The sequence below is a fragment of the Salvelinus fontinalis genome, chromosome 30 (assembly GCF_029448725.1).
Source record: "Salvelinus fontinalis isolate EN_2023a chromosome 30, ASM2944872v1, whole genome shotgun sequence".
Classification (NCBI taxonomy): Eukaryota; Metazoa; Chordata; class Actinopteri; order Salmoniformes; family Salmonidae; genus Salvelinus; species Salvelinus fontinalis.
This window is the reverse complement of record NC_074694.1, coordinates 35,133,343-35,151,457: the sequence shown is the minus strand read 5'-3', so window position 1 is coordinate 35,151,457 and position 18,115 is coordinate 35,133,343. Positions and strand designations below refer to the sequence as shown.

At 43.3% G+C, this 18,115-nt stretch overlaps 1 protein-coding gene across 1 annotated transcript in view; it reads right to left on the bottom strand.

Moving 5' to 3' along the window:
- Positions 1–18,115, bottom strand: part of LOC129829113 (protocadherin-15-like) — a 227,364-nt gene that overhangs the window by 170,360 nt on the left and 38,889 nt on the right. Inside the window, exons 3-5 of the mRNA XM_055890656.1 lie at positions 10,624–10,741; positions 5,443–5,457; positions 4,057–4,122 (exon numbers count right to left, since the gene is read on the bottom strand). Of these exons, the coding sequence (XP_055746631.1) occupies positions 4,057–4,122; positions 5,443–5,457; positions 10,624–10,714 (172 nt within the window). The 5' untranslated portion in view covers positions 10,715–10,741. The remainder of the gene's footprint in view (positions 1–4,056; positions 4,123–5,442; positions 5,458–10,623; positions 10,742–18,115) is intronic.

Sequence of the window (18,115 nt, the reverse complement as noted above, 5' to 3'; positions counted from 1 at the left end):
GTAAAGTGTTTAAACACTGTTGCCCATGCGTGTTCAATGAACCATAAACAATTAATGAACATGCACCTGTGGAATGGTCATTAAGACACTAACAGCTTACAGACGGTAGGCAATTAAGGTCACAGTTATGAAAACTTAGGACACTAAAGAGGTCTTTCTACTGACACCAAAACAAAGATGCCCAGGGTCCCTGCTCATCTGCGTGAACGTGCCTTAGGCATGCTGCAAGGAGGCATGAGGATTGCAGATGTGGCCAGGGCAATAAATTGCAATGTCCATACTGTGAGACGCCTAAGACAGCGCTACAGGGAGACAGTACGGACAGCTGATCGTCCTCACAGTGGCAGACCACGTGTAACAACACTTGCACAGGATCGGCACATCCGAACATCACACCTGCAGCACAGGTACAGGATGGCAACAACTGCCCGAGTTACACCAGGAACGCACAATCCCTCCATCAGTGCTCAGACTGTCCGCAATAGGCTGGACTAAAGGCTTGTAGGCCTGTTGTAAGGCAGGTCCTCATCGGACATCACCGGAAACAACGTTGCCTATGGGCACAAAGCCACCGTCATTGGACCAGACAGGACAGGCAAAAAGTGTTCTTCACTGACGAGTCGCGGTTTTGTCTCACTAGGGGTGATGGTCGGATTTGAGTTTATGATCGAAGGAATGAGCGTTACACCGAGGCCTGTACTCTGGAGCGGGATCAATTTGGAGGTGGAGGGTCCGTCATGGTCTGGGGAGGTGTGTCACAGCATCATCGGACTGAGCTTCTTGTCATTGCAGGCAATCTCAATGCTGTGCGTTACAGGGAAGACATCCTCCTCCCTCATGTGGTACCCTTCCTGCAGGCTCATCCTGACATGACCCTCCAGCATGACAATTCCACCAGCCATACTGCTCGTTCTGTGCGTGATTTCCTGCAAGACGGGAATGTCAGTGTTCTGCCATGCCCATTCTAAAACTGACTCTTGGATCGGAGGGTGAGGACTAGGGCCATTCCCCCCAGAAGAGTCCGGGAACTTGCAGGTGCCTTGGTGGAAGAGTGGGGTAACATCTCACAGCAAGAACTGGAAAATGTGTTGCAGTCCATGAGGAGAAGATGCACTGCAGTACTTAATGCAGCTGGTGGCCACACCAGATACTGACTGTTACTTTTGATTATGACCCCCCTTTGTTCAGGGACACATTATTCCATTTATGTTCGTCACGTCTGTGGAACTTGTTCAGTTTATGTCTCAGTTGTCGAATCTTGTTATGTTCATACATATATTTACACATGTTAAGTTTGCTGAAAATAAACACAGTTGACAGTGAGAGGATGTTTATTTTTTTGCTGAGTTTAGATTATATACAGTACCAGTCAAAAGTTTGGACACACCTGCTCATTCAAGGGTTTATCTTTATTTTTACTATTTTCTACATTGTAGAATAAGTGACATCATCAAAACTATGAAATAACACATAAGGAATCATGTAGTAACAAAAAAAGTGTTAAACAAATCAAATATATTTTAGATTTTAGCAAAGGGTGGCTACTTTGATCAATCTCAAAAATATAATGTATTTAGATTTTTTTAACACTTTTTTGGTTACTACATGATTGCATATGTGTTATTTCATAGTTTCGGTGTCTTTACTATTATTCTGCAATGTAGAAAATATATATTTTTTTTTAATTAAAAAATAAATGAGTAGGTGTGTCCAAACTTTTGACTTGTACTTTATATATCCACTCACCGGCCTGTTTATTAGGACCATCCCGTTCACGAAACTGGATTGCTTTTACAGACAGTGAGTCACGTGGCCGTGGCTTCTATATCAGGCTGGCAGACAGGCATTGAGGGGGGGCCCCCTTAGGTTGTGCCGTGGTGGAGATCTTTGTGGGCTATACTCGGCCTTGTCTAAGGATGGTAAGTTGGTGGTTGAAGATATCCCTCTTGTGGTGTGGGGCTGTGCTTTGGCAAAGTGGGTGGGGTTATGTCCTGCTTGTTTGGCCCTATCCGGGGGTATCATCGGATGGGGCCACAGTGTCTCCTGACCCCTCCTGTCTCAACCTCCAGTATTTATGCTGCAGTAGTTTATGTGTCGGGGGGCTAGGGTCAGTCTGTTATATCTGGAGTATTTCTCCTGTCTTATCCGGTGCCCTGTGTGAATTTAAGTATGTTTTCTCTAATTCTCTCTTTCTCAGAGGACCTGAGCCCTAGGACCATGCATAAGGACTACCTGGCATGATGACTCCTTGCTGTCCCCAGTCCAACTGGCCGTGCTGCTGCTCCAGTTTCACCTGTTCTGCCTGTGGCTATGTAACCCTGACCTGTTCACCGGACGTGATCGGCTATGAAAAGCCAACTGACATTTACTAATGACGTAACCTGTTGCACCCTCGACAACTACTGTGATTATTTTTATTTGTCCATGCTGGTCATTTATGAACATTTGAACATCTTGGCCATGTTCTGTTATAGTCTCCACCCGGCACAGCCAGAAGAGGACTGGCCACCCCTCATAGCCTGGTTCCTCTCTAGGTTTCTTCCTAGGTTTTGGCCTTTCTAGGGAGTTTTTCCTAACCACCGTGCTTCTACACCTGCATTGGTTGCTGTTTGAGGTTTTAGGCTGGGTTTCTGTACAGCACTTTGAGATATCAGCTGATGTAAGAAGGGCTATATAAATACATTTGATTTGATTCAGTTTCTGCTCGATTGAACGTTTCCCGAGAACGTCTGGAAAATAATTTTGGTTCCAACCCCTGACTCTAACCAGCACCACCACCTTGGAGAGCTGTAGACAGTCCTGGTGACAAGGTGAGAGGAGCTGTCGGATGATACCGGGGTATTTCCGAATACTAACGGTATGATTTTCAATACAGTTTTAAAAATATATGTTTTTTTTGTTGTTGAGCTGCTTAAGTTAAGCATAACTAAAAGAAATCGAAGCTGTGTCAAATAAATGATATGCAGCTCAGGGCTCCAGTTATGGATTTGGTTTGCTAAATTGGCTAGATGTCAAGATCAAGCTTCTTGGTAACAGCAGAGACATTCAATGCCCTTCTGGATCAAGATCCTTGTTGCCTAAATTATTTTGTGTGTTGAAATAGCGCCCTTTGTTTGCACTTCTGGTAATACTGTATACCCTGGTACGGTATAGAAACGGTACGATGGTACGAAAATCTGGATACCGCCCAACTCTACTGCTGATGTCCATTGCCAAGAAGCGGAAAAGCCTTGATGCTCATTAGGCAGTTGGTAGCTAAAATAACAGCCAGCCACTGACTTCCGCTTACACCTGTCAAATGCATCAATAATGTTCAAACGGAATTACAGGTAACAACGAAGCCCAGCCCGGGCCACCACGCCGAATAGTGAGTCTGGAGAAAGAAGGGAAAGAGGGGAAGGAGAACAGAGAGATCTATTACAGCGAGGGGCCCCTGGCTGTGCAGCATACTGAACACCATCTGTGATGTGGCTGCCAGGGACCGGCCCGGCGTGTAACCGTCAAGGGAGGTTTTAAGAGGGAGAGAAATATGGCCACAACAACGAACAGCAACAGCAGCTCCACTCATTAGTGCCTCCCTCCCTGGTGGGCACATTTAAATCCACCCATAAACTGGTAATGGCTTAGCCCTCAACTGAGAAAAACAATTAGGAAGTGGAGAATGTGGAGTTTAAGTGGTAAACACACACATGGCGAAAAACCTCCAGAACAAGAATTTTGTGAACTATCCATTTGTCTCTTTTATTACATGGGAAAATGCAATGCTCTGTGTGAGGAGCTTTTCATTCCCTGCGACTCAACCAGGGTTTATGATTATTTATGATCCCAGCTTCCGTTACATTTGAATAATTTAGAAGACGCTCCTAGGCAGAGCAACTAACAGGAGCAATAAGTGCATTGCTCAAGGGCACATCGGCAGATTTGTCACCTAGTCTGCGCAGGGATTCGAACCAACAACTTTTCGGTTACTGGCCCAACGCTCTTAACCATTAGGTTAACTGCCGCCTCTGACATTGGTGCATTGTTTCAACAATGCTGCATGTAAAGAATACATACCATTTGGGCTCTCTTCATCTATGGCAACAATTGTGGCAGGTGGTCCAGTCCTGGAGAGTTTGCATTCTGAAAAAAAAAAATAATAATTACATTAACCTGTAATCTCCTGTTACGCACCATTACAATTTACAGTCGTACTATGACTAGAAGCCACACAGAACGGAACATTGAATGGAACTAAGCTATATAGATGTACTGCCACTGGGGAGAATAGAGGGAGAATATGAGCAAAGTGCACAGTGGTAATGACATATGACTTCTTTATGAGCAGTATGAGGCTATTACAGGAGGGTTGATGGGGGTAAATACACTTTTAGAAAAAAGGGTTTCAAAAGGATTCTTTGTGGTGGGATAGCGTTCTAACAAGAACTGTTTTGATCTGAAGAACCTTTTTTGGAAGACAAGGGCTCTTTGTAAGGCAATGGGTTCTACCTAGAATCTTTAACATCCTAAGAACTGTTTTTGGAAGAAAGGGTTCTTTGATGATTCTTTGGAAGGCAAGAAGGGTTCTACATACAGTATAACCATATATCTTATTTCCCAGCATGCTCTATTTCAGGGGGATTTTCAGAATTGTTTGTTTTAATAGCTGTGTTTTGGCATGTTACATTGATTGACTGATATATTTTATGCTACACAAAGATAAATAGCATAGATTCTTCTAAACTAATCCAATCTGTTAGTAGTTGTACTCATTACTGAGATGGTTGTTCCAGTTTACATGATCAAGGTAGTTTCAGTATTCAATCTTCCCTAACTTGGCAGTCATTCTGAGTGCAGGTTGCGGATGACATAAAATCCCACGTGTTGGATATCCGAACTCTGGCTAGATTCTAATAGGAATTAATTAAACACCACTTTGCAAGCCAGCATAATGTGACTTGCAGGCCTGATGTTGCCTGTAAACCAGGAGTTTCTTAACACCACTGTGTTAGGGTATGACTAGGCCCTGAAAAAAAGGCCTTTTGATATATGTAATGTATTTAACTTGAAAGGCTAATAAGGCTGGAGAGCTGTTCATCGAGGAAGAACCCTCCAAAGATATGTGTATTTTTAAAACCCTTTGTAGATGGTTCTAGGAAGAACCTTTAGATGATAAAATTGTTCTTGGTAGAACCCTTCATAGAGGGGTCTAGGCAGAACCTTTCATAAAGGGTTCTAGATAGAACCATATACAGGGGGATTCTATGAAGAACCCTACATAAAGGGGTCTAGGGAGAACCCTCTTCAAAGGGTTCTACCTAGCACCAAAAAGGGTTCCCCTATGGGGAGTAACCGAAGAACCCTATATGGTTTTACTGAGCACTTTTTTTTTGAGAGTGACTGCTACAGTCAGATCACAAAGAGAGACACAGGGAGAGACAGGGAAAAGATCCATCGCCTTACCATCATACTGCCAGTCTGGAGTCAAAGACAGTGTCATCAGCCAGAGAGCCGAATAGAATGAAGGAAAGAAAAAGACAAGCAGGGAGTCAGAGTTCCATAAGATACTTGAAAGAGAACAAAAAAATTGGAAAAAGTGAGGGAAGAAAAGGTATCAAAAGAAAAGTACAGAAACTTTGTAACCTTGAAACAGAGATGCGAAAGTTCACATTATAGTACCTGAATCCACCACTTGCACCTCAAAACACAATCTCCATCATCCGTCCTTTCCTTGCCAAGAGCTACAGAATCAGTTATAAATCAATTTATCATATACGTGCAGGTGGACTTTGAGCAAGTAAACATAAATATCTCACCACCAAGCCCACTTCTGACACCAGCCAAGCGACTAATTAAGCTATTACCTCAAACATTTCACCCCCTTCAATTGTTCCCCTTCGCAGATCAGTATGCGCAGACATTACCCACAACCCACTATGGTAGATTTACAGTCTAGCGCAGAGCAGTGGGACGAGGCTGTGGTGGCGGAGAGGCATCTGAATAAAGTGCATCAGTGAGTGATTTGATGAACACCGTTCCTGGGTGGCAGGCTGGGAGAGATCTATTGCATCATGGGACTGCATTTGTTATGGGGGGGTGTCCGTTTCACCCCATCACTCCCAACCTCCCTGTTTAAGACACACACCTTTACAAAATATGAATGGCTAGTTATGAGAAGGCCGACAGCTCGGTATAAATCACACCGCGTCAACACAGCGTTGAATTCCTCCTGAAAGAAAGAGATGTGGTCATGGGGGAAACGGGGGGGTTTCCTCAGGGAGGGTGCACTTGCTGGATTATTACTTAAAAAAATACAACTATTTATCTTCCCAACACAATAGCCGTTCGCAGACGGCGGTGGTGGTGAGTGAGCGTTAATACTAGGAAACCATTGCTAACTGACAAGATATCAAAACGCTCCAGCTCCCATGTAAACAGCTCCAAAACGGTCTGGGACTTGATTTCGCTCCGGAACATTGGGCCTTGATTATATCGGTTTGTCGTATCTGGAGAATGGATGTATGGACAAGCAAGGGGCAGCAACAGATGAGAGATACGTTCAGTCCTTATGCTTTTAGGTCCTCTGTATGGCTGGCCTTCATAAATGACTAATTACCCACTAGCTGACTAGAGTTAAATGAGTCACACGACATCAGAAAAGCTGTAACCCAACAACCCCCCGGCAACTGTGGCCCTCATATCAACGCCAGCCACTGCAATGCAACAACCGTCTCTACGGGAGAACAAAAAGATAGTGTGACGTTGAAATATTCATGGAGGGGTGTTACTTCTATATACTAGTACGCAGAACAGAGGGACTCCTGTCTGTGATCGACTTTCCAGATTCCAAACAGGCACAAAGAATGTTTTGATCAATTGTTTGGGACTGTTCAATAGCCAACCAGAGCCTATAGACACAGTATCCAATTTCACCTACTGTTTGAAAGAAAATGTAAGCAATATACCAGTTTCCACAAAGGCGTGTATATTTTGTATGTGTAGGCCTACAGCTACGAACATCCTGGTGCACACCGTGTACACTATCCAACGTTATGTTATTGCATATCGTAATATGATTGCTAGTCATTAGTACCTGAAAGTATATTTAAGTAGTAAGTAACAGGCAGACATTTCGAAACCACAACATCTCAAATGATATAGTGGGTAGCAAATGCCTCAATAAGTAGACATTCAGTAAGCACATTATCTATCCAATCATCCAATAACAAATCCACGCCTTTGTACGGACGCCCCAAAACTGTAAAAGTCCAAACGAACAGTCCTCTAAAACCTGCTCCAGCCAAAAAGCAATCTCCAATAAACTGATAAGTGTACCTAAGTCTAACAGTGAGAAATATACTTGTATTTGATTTTATGGATTCAGCCTTATTTGAAGGCTGAAACACCAGCTTGGATTTGAGGTTGGTGTTATTATAGCCATTCATTGTTCACTGGGGTCAATACCTGACCAATGACACACTGCATTCAGGTGTTCTCTCTCCACAGATCATTGGTTCAAAGGAGACCATTAGGATAAGTATTCTATTTCAGAATAATGAGGGTGATGAGATCATTGGCTGACATCTGACCCTCTGATTGGTTAAACGGTTAAATGCTTATTTGACCCTGCAGGTGTAACATTCCTCCCATAGAAATATAATTGACTAGAACAGATATCCCCATTTGAGTCAATGCACTGTAATTCTATTTCTATGCTTCCTCCCACTTGTCCTGATATGACACCAGAACATTGGCTGATTACAAAGTGGAGCGACGGCGTGTGACAATGAACTTTGATGTCCAAAGACAATCCCTGCATGTGCCCGCTCCTCTAACTGTGATAACCTGTATGAGAGATGCTGCTATGAGATTGGAACGACACCATCCAGAGTAAATCGCCACAGAAATCAATAGCCAGCTATACGGAAGCTACCTGCACAAACTCCAGGTCAGCGAGGCTAGATTTACTCCCAGGACGAGAGGCCATTCTAACTGCATTATTTCTCCTCAGCCCATTCAAGAGAAATACAATGTAAAGGGGAGTGGGTTGGGAATGAGTTGTTTTTTTGTATGTGAGGTGAATTGGATACGAACGGAGTGTATGTGTAATTGATAAAGAACGATAAAACACAGAATGTGATGTCCATATTATAATTTAAAAAACACATAATAGAATCAATAACAAAAACAATTGCAGAGAGAACTTCACTTAACAATAAGTGCTTCTACCATAGCATATGATTTTCTAATCAAAAACTTAATGCAAAATATTAATGGATACAAAGAAATATTCAATATTCATTCCAGAATCCACTTACAGTCCATCGTTCCTGTACCATGAATAATTTCATACTTCACTAATGTTTCAGTTTGACTTTGAATTAAAACTCTCAATTGGGGATAAACACATTAGGATATGATATTCAGAGTTTGTCAAACCACCTTTTGAAGTCAAAGCGTCATGAGAACAACAGGTGGCAGTGCCTGACTTATTTTGGGCATTCATTTAGCCCGTGCACACACACACACACACACACACACACACACACACACACACACACACACACACACACACACACACACACACACACACACACACACACACACACACACACACACACACACACACACACACACACACACACACACACCCATCCCATTATCCATTTCCATTATCTGTAATGAAGCAGATTTAAAAAAAACATGCAAATCCATTGATGAAAACATCAGGAGTCCAACACACACACACACACACACACACACACACACACACACACACACACACACACTCTCTCTCTCTCTCTCTCTCTCTCTCCAAAAAAGGAAACACACTGGGGGGTTACAGTCAGTGTGGTGTCTGGATAAGAAAGAGAAACATACAGGCTGGTGCCCCAGTCTGAGCCAAACTGAGGCTGGCAATGCATGCTCCCCTGATAAAATAAGTTCTGGAAATTCTGTCAATAATCTGATCTCCACCATCAAATAGTGTGCTACTGTGCTTGGCCTGAATAGTAAACTGGTGGGAACCAAAATACAGAAATTGAAATGGATTTTGTTTTAACTCATGAACCTCAAAAAGAACTGAGGGGAGATTAACTAAAATATTGACGAGAATAGTGCTAATAAAACAAGTATATGTCCTTGATAGTTTGCTGTGAAGTTGGTTTGTTTTTGTCATGCGATTTTAAACATGTAACTAGCTAAAGTAGGTCTATATAACGATATATTATTCCTATGCACAGATAGCTATACACTTATATTGATATGTACAGTATAGCCCAGAGGGGCATGTGGCGCATAACAGAGAGATAACTATCTGAATAAGTGTGTAGGTGTGAGTGGGACACTTTGCATGCCTGGGCACCTGAGTGGTGCTGCTTAGTGCTCAAGGGGAACCGACCTCCAGTCCTATTAATACACAGCGCTGGATCCCCGGGATGAGCCCCATACTGAGACACATCCATACATAATGCAATGGAGAGGAATCGCACTCTGTCACCTAAGCCGGGGAAATTTAACTTTCTAACAGGAGAAATAGAAGAATAGAGAGAGACAGAGAGGTAGGTAGAGAGGTAGGTAGAGAGGTCGCGAGAGAGAGAGAGAAGAGAGCACGGGCCAAAATGAGGACTGTCTTGTAGGTGACACTGATCACTTGCTTAAGATGGTATCTATTGCTCCATGGCAACCACAGGATGGGGATGCACTAATTTGTTTCTGCATTAGAGTTGCTTTGCCACAACACACTTATCTCTATGCTCCTGCATCCATCTCCTACAGTGACAAAGGGATATTTTGAAATTGGAATAGGAAGTACTTGACCATGAGCAGTAATGTTATGTCACAATCGAGGTGTTCTGTTTGTCCCTACATGAATAGACAGACTATAAAACTACTTTCCAGCACTGATATGCAGCTTGATGATCATTCTAGTTAGAACAATACTAACTACAGCCTCAAAACCTTATGCCCTAATCAAGTCTAAATTCCACTGTACATCGGAAAGTGACTGATTTCTGAACCAGAGGTGAAATTCACATTGGGCTAAGGTGAGAACAATGAATTAAAGTGTCAGTCATTCAATTGATCAATTTGATTGATTAAAGTGTCCAACATTAGCGGCCCAACACAATAAATCAGTTTGAAATAGACATTTCCCTTTTTTCTTTTTTAAAAGGTCTCCTTTTGAGCGGATTCGGACAGACGGATGAAGGAGCGTCAATAAAATCGATAGTATATTTCTGAATATTCAACTCCATTCAGGCACTGGTCAAATGCGGAGGCAATAGCATCCGTGACTTCACTAACAGCAAGTAAAATATGCCTCCATGAATCAAGAATCGCCACATAAATCCAGAGGAATCTGTCGGGTTGAAAACGAATCAACGAGCAAATGGCAGCAGGAGTATAGAATCAGAGCTTATCACTGGGTCGAGGCAGTTTGAACATATCAGTTCAGTTCAATCTGAGACCATTAATCACATACAGTGGTGCAAATGGCATAGAAATACAAAATGTTCATCAAAATAAACCCATTCAGTGTATTTTAGCATCTGGTTATTCTGAAACAACAAAAAAAACAGGCCTATGTGGTTGTATATTCGCCTTGTTTGCATAGAATATAGGTACTTGAGGTGTGGACCTTACCATCTGTGTCTTGCGACAGGCAACAAGTGGCTAACAGCAGAAGTCCTATCCATATTCCTAACCATTTGAAGTGCCATGACCTCATTTGCATTTTCGTCAAGCGTTACTGCGTGCCCACCTGGAGGGAGAGAGAGAGAAAAGAGAGAGATGAGAATGACCTTTTCCGTCGTGTACATCATAAGGGCCAGGGGTTGAGTTGAACAGCAAAAAATATTCACTAGGTCTAAAAAGCTTCATAGCCAGGTGATAATTAATAGCTGAACTCTTGTAGATCCAAAACCTTGTAGAATACCACAACCTATTTACATCCACCTGAAGTGGCAACATGAACATCAACAACACAAAGCAAACAGAAATTGTCATGGTATCTTTGTCATGGTATCTTGACATGGTATCTTTAAAATTAAAAAAAGTTACTCTTTCATCATTTTATCTCCTTACAACATTTGCCACATTCTCTCAAGAATTCGGAAAACCGAACACAAACAGGTGAATTACAGGTATTCTGAAAGGAATCCGACACCGGAGCTTATGAGTCAGTCCATTTCAAAGGAAATTTCCCACCCAATTTTACCTTTGGGAAATAGTCTTTTATCGAAGGGCTATGGGTGTCTTCTATCAAATTCTGGTTCTCTCGTGTAATACCACCGGGGAGGAACTACATTTAACCTTGCCCTTTGAAGTAGACAGTGAAGTTGATAGTGTTTTCCACCAGAGAGATACAGTCCACAATACAGTATAGCTTTGATGTTTCCTCCATCATGGATGCTCCATGTCTTCAGTGGTAACTTATTTTACTGTATGAAAACCAGGCTTTGCCAGTTATCCCTGCACTACTGATAAAATACCACAAAAAAACGTTTTGGGGAAATATATTGAGGATAGTGAGAGGATAATCTTGTGGTCGAAATACATGAAATTGCTAAGATGCAGGGACTGTGAACTTATGACCTTGTGGATCTCACAGACGGTGCAGAATGCAATGTTTTGCATTAAACTTCACCAAAAAGAATTTCACTGAAATGAAAAGACACACCGCAATGAACAATGGAGAAACGCAACGGATTGAAACACTTTTTCAACGGGAGATACTTGTGAGTCAGAAAGTGTGAGTCCTGAGCTAAGGAAGACATATCAGCCGGACAGAGACAGATCGTGACGGAGGCTTTCAAGCCAACCGATTCCTTTCACATCAATGCCCTTCGCTTTATGAACTGACCGCTCCACAGTCATGCAGGCTCACTGATCATGATGCATGGTCTTTGTTCCTCTCAACCAAGAACTTCTTTGGAGAGACAAATACAATGTAATGCACTCTATTGTCAGAATGGATGCATCTCCTTCCCCGCGGTAGTTCTTTCCTCAGATTAAAAAGAGAAAAGACCACTGACAACCAAGACTCAAAAGCAAAATGAACACTAGAGTTTCAAAGCTTTAACGCCAAAATGTGCCTGGTTTTTTCACGTTTTCAGAGCTTTTAAATCTACAAAAGGTAAGACCATACAGACAACGTTTTGAAAAACATACAGTACCAGTCAAAAGTTTGGACACACTTTTGACTGGTACTGTACACACACACACACACACACACACACACACACACACACACACACACACACACACACACACACACACACACACACACACACACACACACACACACACACGTCGACGCACAAAACGGCAAACATCTTTCCCAGTATTGATAGGTCTCAAACTAATGGCCCAAAACAGTACCTTTCACTTCAGCTTTAATCCCCGAGAGTAACAATGTGATTGGCTCAACCTTCCAGGAGCACAATCTCACAAAAATGCTCAACATCTACTCTAACAACAACTACCTTTTTCATAATATTCTTTGATAGGGAAAGCTAACATCAAGTTGGCATCTGTCACGCCCTGACCTTAGATATCTCTGTTTTTCTATATATTTTGGTTAGGTCAGGGTGTGACTAGGGTGGGTACGCTAGTTTTGTATGTCTAGGGGTGTTGTATGTCTAGGGGTTTTGTATGACTATGTTTAGTTGCCTGTCTGCACTATTTGTATAGCTTCACGTTTCGTTTGTGCTTTATTGTTTTGTTGAGTTTTCAGTTTATTAAAATATGTGGAACTCTACTCACGCTGCGCCTTGGTCTCATCTTTATGACGAATGTGACAGAAGATCCCACCAAAAATGGACCAAGCAGCGTGTACAGGAGGAGTGGACTTGGGAGGAGATCCTGGATGGGAAAGGACCCTGGACGCAGGAGTATCGCCGAGCTAAGGAGGAGATAGAGGCAGCGAAAGCGGAACGGCGCCGATACGAGGAGATAGCTCAACGGAGCAAGCACGAGAGGCAACCCCAATAATTTTTTTTTTGGGGGGGGGGGGGGGGGCACGTGGAGCAGTCGGCGGAGCCGAGGAGCGATCTAGAGCCAGTCAGGGAGTTGGATGAGGCGCTCGACGCAAGATTCCGGAGGGAGGTGCTAGCATTGAGAGTGCTGCAGAGCGAGAGTGCTGAGGTGCGTGTCATCAGACGGGTGTCACCTGTACCGGTCCCACGCATCAGGTCTCCAGTGCGCCTCCACAGTCCAGTACGTCCTGTGCCTCCTCTCCGCACTCGCCCTGAGGTGCGTGTCATCAGCCCGGTGCCACCTATACCGGTCCCACGCATCAGGCATCCAATGCGCCTCCACAGTCCAGAGCTTCCGGCGACAGTTCCCGGTCCAGAGCTTCCAACGACGGTCCACAGTCGGGAACATCCTGAGACGGTCTACGTTCGGGATCCTCCTGAGACGGTCTACGGTCGGGAACCTCCTGAGACGGTCTACGGTCGGGAACCTCCTGAGACGGTCTACGGTCGGGAACCTCCTGAGACGGTCTACGGTCGGGAACCTCCTGAGACGGTCTACGGTCGGGAACCTCCTGAGACGGTCTACGGTCGGGAAACTCCTGAGACGGTCTACGGTCGGGAACCTCTTGAGACGGTCTACGGTCGGGAACCTCCTGAGACGGTCTACGGTCGGGAGCCTCCTGAAACGGTCTACAGTCGGGAGCCTACAGCGACAGTCGGGGGTCCAGAGCCTTCAGCAGGGGTTCTCAGTCTAGAGCCTACTGCGACGATCTACGGTCCGGTTCCTCTGGCGACGAGCCACGATCCGGGGCATCCAGAGATGACCCACGGTCCGGAGCTTCCAGAGCTGCGTCCAGAACCGGAGCCGCCACCAAGGGTAGATACCTACCCGGACCCTCCCCTATAGGTTCAGGTTTGCGGCCCGGGAGTCCGCAACTTTGGGGGGGGGGGGGGGGTACTGTCACGCCCTGACCTTAGATATCTGTTTTTCTATATATGTATGTCTAGGGTTTTTGTATGTCTAGGGGTGTTGTATGTCTAGGGGTGTTGTATGTCTAAGGGTTTTGTATGACTATGTTTAGTTGCCTGTCTGCACTATTTGTATAGCTTCACATTTCGTTTGTGCTTTATTGTTTTGGTGAGTTTTCAGTTTATTAAAATATGTGGAACTCTACTCACAGTGAGCCTTGGTCTCACTCATACAACGAACGTGACAGCATCAGAAAAGAAAAACACTTATTATTTGCTCCCTGCTGGAGTTTCTCTTGAATAGGCTGTTGGTTCATCCTGTAATATAATGTCTATAAATTGGAGGAGCCCGGAAAGTAACATGGTACTAAAGTCATAAACGTGTATTGCCTCTCTAACACAGTACTCAGAGGAGGAAGCTGAGAAAGCAGACAATGATCAGCTAGGTAATGGACCACGTTGAACTTGTTAACACTATTAATCCATTTCTGTCACCAGTGTTTCACTAACTACGTGAGGAGACACGCCATTAGCCTGGCACACTATCTAACGGGAAACTACTCATTGGGAATAATGAAGCGGATAGGTTATGTGATGTGGCGGAACTGGAAATAACACTGAAGGATTACTCTTACCGGTAATTACTCGATCAGTAAAAATCGTCCATCTTTACCTTACTTTACATGTCAGTAAAAACTCGATAAACCTTTAAACATACATGTATGCATCTGTCCAATAGCACTCTGCTGTCTTGGAAAAGAAAATAGGAAATATTTTGTCAACAAAAAGTTACATCTCATTACTGTATTGGACACGGTGTAATGGTCTTGCACATGGAACTGATTTCTATTAGGATGGTGACAGTTTCCCTCCATTATCCACAGTGAGAGGTGATCAGGCAGGACTGGGTTGTAGTGGAGCTACAGCCAGAGGAGATTGGCTGCAGGCTGCAGTCCTCAGTTGGCACTAATGCCCGTCACTAACACTAACACCGGAGCACCTTGATTTACTTCTGCTCATTGCTCATGCAAGAGGGCATCTCTGAATCATCCACAACCCTCTGTTTGTCCTCCAATAAAGATCTCCAAGCTCTGCTAAAGCTACTGAAGCCTAAGTGATACGACAAATAATGCAAAATGTAAGCAAGTAAAAATATGAATAATTGATTAGATTTGTTATATTATTTGTTAAATTCTTTGAGTGTTTTTCCCTTATTACAAAAGCTGTGAATGACTCATGTAGTCGTTCAGAGATGAGTAAGGGAAACAAATTAATATAATTACGTGCATTATAATCCAGATTGCCACAAATTAATGCTCTGACTGGAGTGCTTTGTGTTAATCATAATGAGAAAAAAGTGTATGATGCAAAGTAAAGTGGCCCTGCGTGCCCTGTGCATCCCCAAACATCCATGCAGCACCTCTCTAGGCTTAATAATCTCATACTTGCAAGTGTTGTTGAGCATAATGTCCTCGACACTGTTCTTGTGCCATTTGTTCTACACCACATGTAAGTAAACTAAAGTATGCCAATGGATATCATTAGACTAATTAACCCCTCTTGGGTAGGGGGCAGTATTTTCACGTCCGGATGAAAAGCGTGCCCAAAGTAAACTGCCTGTTACTCAGGCCCAGAAGCTAGGATATGCATATAATTGGTAGATTTGGATTGAACACACTCTAAAGTTTCTAAAACTGAGTATAACAGAACTGATATGGCAGGCAAAACCCAGAGGACAAACCATTCCAAAAAAGAAAAATCAGCCTACCACTGTTTTCAATAGCTGTCACTTTTATTATAAGGTGAAATCCTCCCAGGGCTTCCTAGGGCTTCCACTGGTATTGGTATTCCACTGGTATTGGTTCATTGGTATTTTTCACCGGTAAAGACAATAATGATTCTCCATCTTAAATTTGATCGTTTATTCACGTATTAGGGTACCTAAGGTTTGATTGTAAACGTTGTTTGACTTGTTTGGAAAAGTTTTAGTAATGTTTGGGATTCATTTTGTATGCATTTTGATAGAGGGAAACTGGGTGGATTATTGACTGAAGCACGCCAGCTAAACATGAGTTTTTATGGATATAAAGAAGGACATTATCGAACAAAATGACCATTTGTGATGTATCTGGGACCTTTTGGAGTGCCAACACAAGAAGATCAAAGGTAAGGCATTAATTATATCGCTATTTCTGACTTTTGTGGCGCACCTGCCTGGTTGAAATGTGTTTTTCATGCTTTTGTATGCGGGGCGCTGTCCTCAGATAATCGCATGGTGTGCTTTTGCCGTAAAACCTTTTTGAAATTTGACACAGCGGCAAGGATTAACAAGAAGTTAAGATTTATTTTGGTGTATTACACTTGTGATTTTATGAAAGTTAAATATGTATAATTCTATAGTTTGAATTTCGCGCTCTGTAATTTCACCGGATGTTGGCCAGGTGGGACGCAACTGTCCATAAGAAGTTAATGTAGCACTGCAGAGGGCTGCAGAACAATAAATGGCAGCCCTGAAGGTATCCCAGTACTATTCAGCACCATGGACCGCAATCCTAATAGCACCAGTACTATTCAGCACCATGGACCGCAACCCCAATATTACCAGTAATGTTCAGCGCCATGGACAGCAGCCCCAAAAGCACCAGTACTATTCAGCACCATGGACAGCAGCCACATTAGCACCAGTACAATTCAGCTACATGGACAGCAGCCCCAAAATAACTAGTAATATTCAGTGCCATGGACAGCAGCCCCAATAGCCCCAAATAGCACCAGTAACTATTAAGCGCCATGGACAGCAGCCACAATATCACCAATATAATTGATAGAAGTCTCGTCTTTGTATCTGTGCCATTATAGCTCTATTTATCCCATGCTTCGTAAACAACAGGTGTAGACTAATAGTGAAATGCTTACTTTCGGGTCCTTTTCCAACAATGCAGAGTTAAAGATAAGCTTATTTTGTTGACTTGCAGCCAGTCAAGATGCTCTCAATGGTGCAGCTGTAAAACTTTTTGAGGATCTGACGGACCATGCCACATCTTTTCAGCCTCCTGAAGGAGAAGAGGTGCTGTCGTGCCCTCTTAAAAACTGTGTGGGTGTGTGTGGACCATGTTAATTTCTAGGTGAGAAATTTGAAGCTCTCAACCCGCTCCACTAAAGCCCCATTGATCTGGATGGGGGCATGCTCGCCCCTCCGTTTCTTGTAATCCACGATCAGCTCTTTTGTCTTGCTGATGTTGAGGGAGAGGTTGTTGTCCTCTGACCTCCTCCCTATAGGTATCCTCATTGTCGTCGGTAATAAGTCCTACCAGTCGTGTCGTCAAACTTGCAAAAATTGATGATTGTGAGTCGTGGGTGAACAAGGAGTACAAGAGGGGACTAAGCACACACCCCCGAGGGGCCCCATGTTGATGGTCAGTGTGGTGGATGTGTTGTTGCCTACCCTCAAAAGTCAGTGAAGACACTTGCTAGCTGGTCAGCACTTGCTCCGAGTACGTGCCCTGGTATTCCATCTTGCCCCAAGGCCTTGCGAATGTTAACCTTTTCACACATACCAACAAACGGGTGTGATCATTCTATAGTGGTCCTTGTTGCGTACGATCAAACCAGTGTGATTAGACCGCTTGATTAGAATGCTTATTTAGAACGTGCATTTTCGATTGACCCAACATTCAGCATTTGAGCTGGCCACACTGTTTTTTTATTCACAGAAACATTTAGCACAAGCACAGTCCTTACAAAGTTATTTCCTGAATATGACCAGTTTATTTTTGGATGCAATGTTCAGACATTCACAGAAGTATCTACAGCATAACACAATCAGTCAACCTGAAAAATGTAGGCAACTTGTGTCCTAGCGCAAACTGAGGAAAGATAGACGTAACACAAGCGGTCATATTTTTATAACTCTTGGCTGACAGAAATGAATTAGCTAATAGCAATTAATATTTATAATTAATCACATCCCGGGTGAGCTCACCATATATCGAAATAATTGAGTAAAACACTTTGTAGAAATCTAAAGTAATCCAACGATGGGTAGTTTGTGCGCGCCGGGAATGTTTAATTTTCCGCATCACCAAAGATAATAAGAGGAGACAAGATGAGTTTGGTCTGTTTATAGTATGCATGTTGAAGGGGGTGTGTCGTCTACGATCATCCACTTCCCTTCATTCACTTCTGGAAGT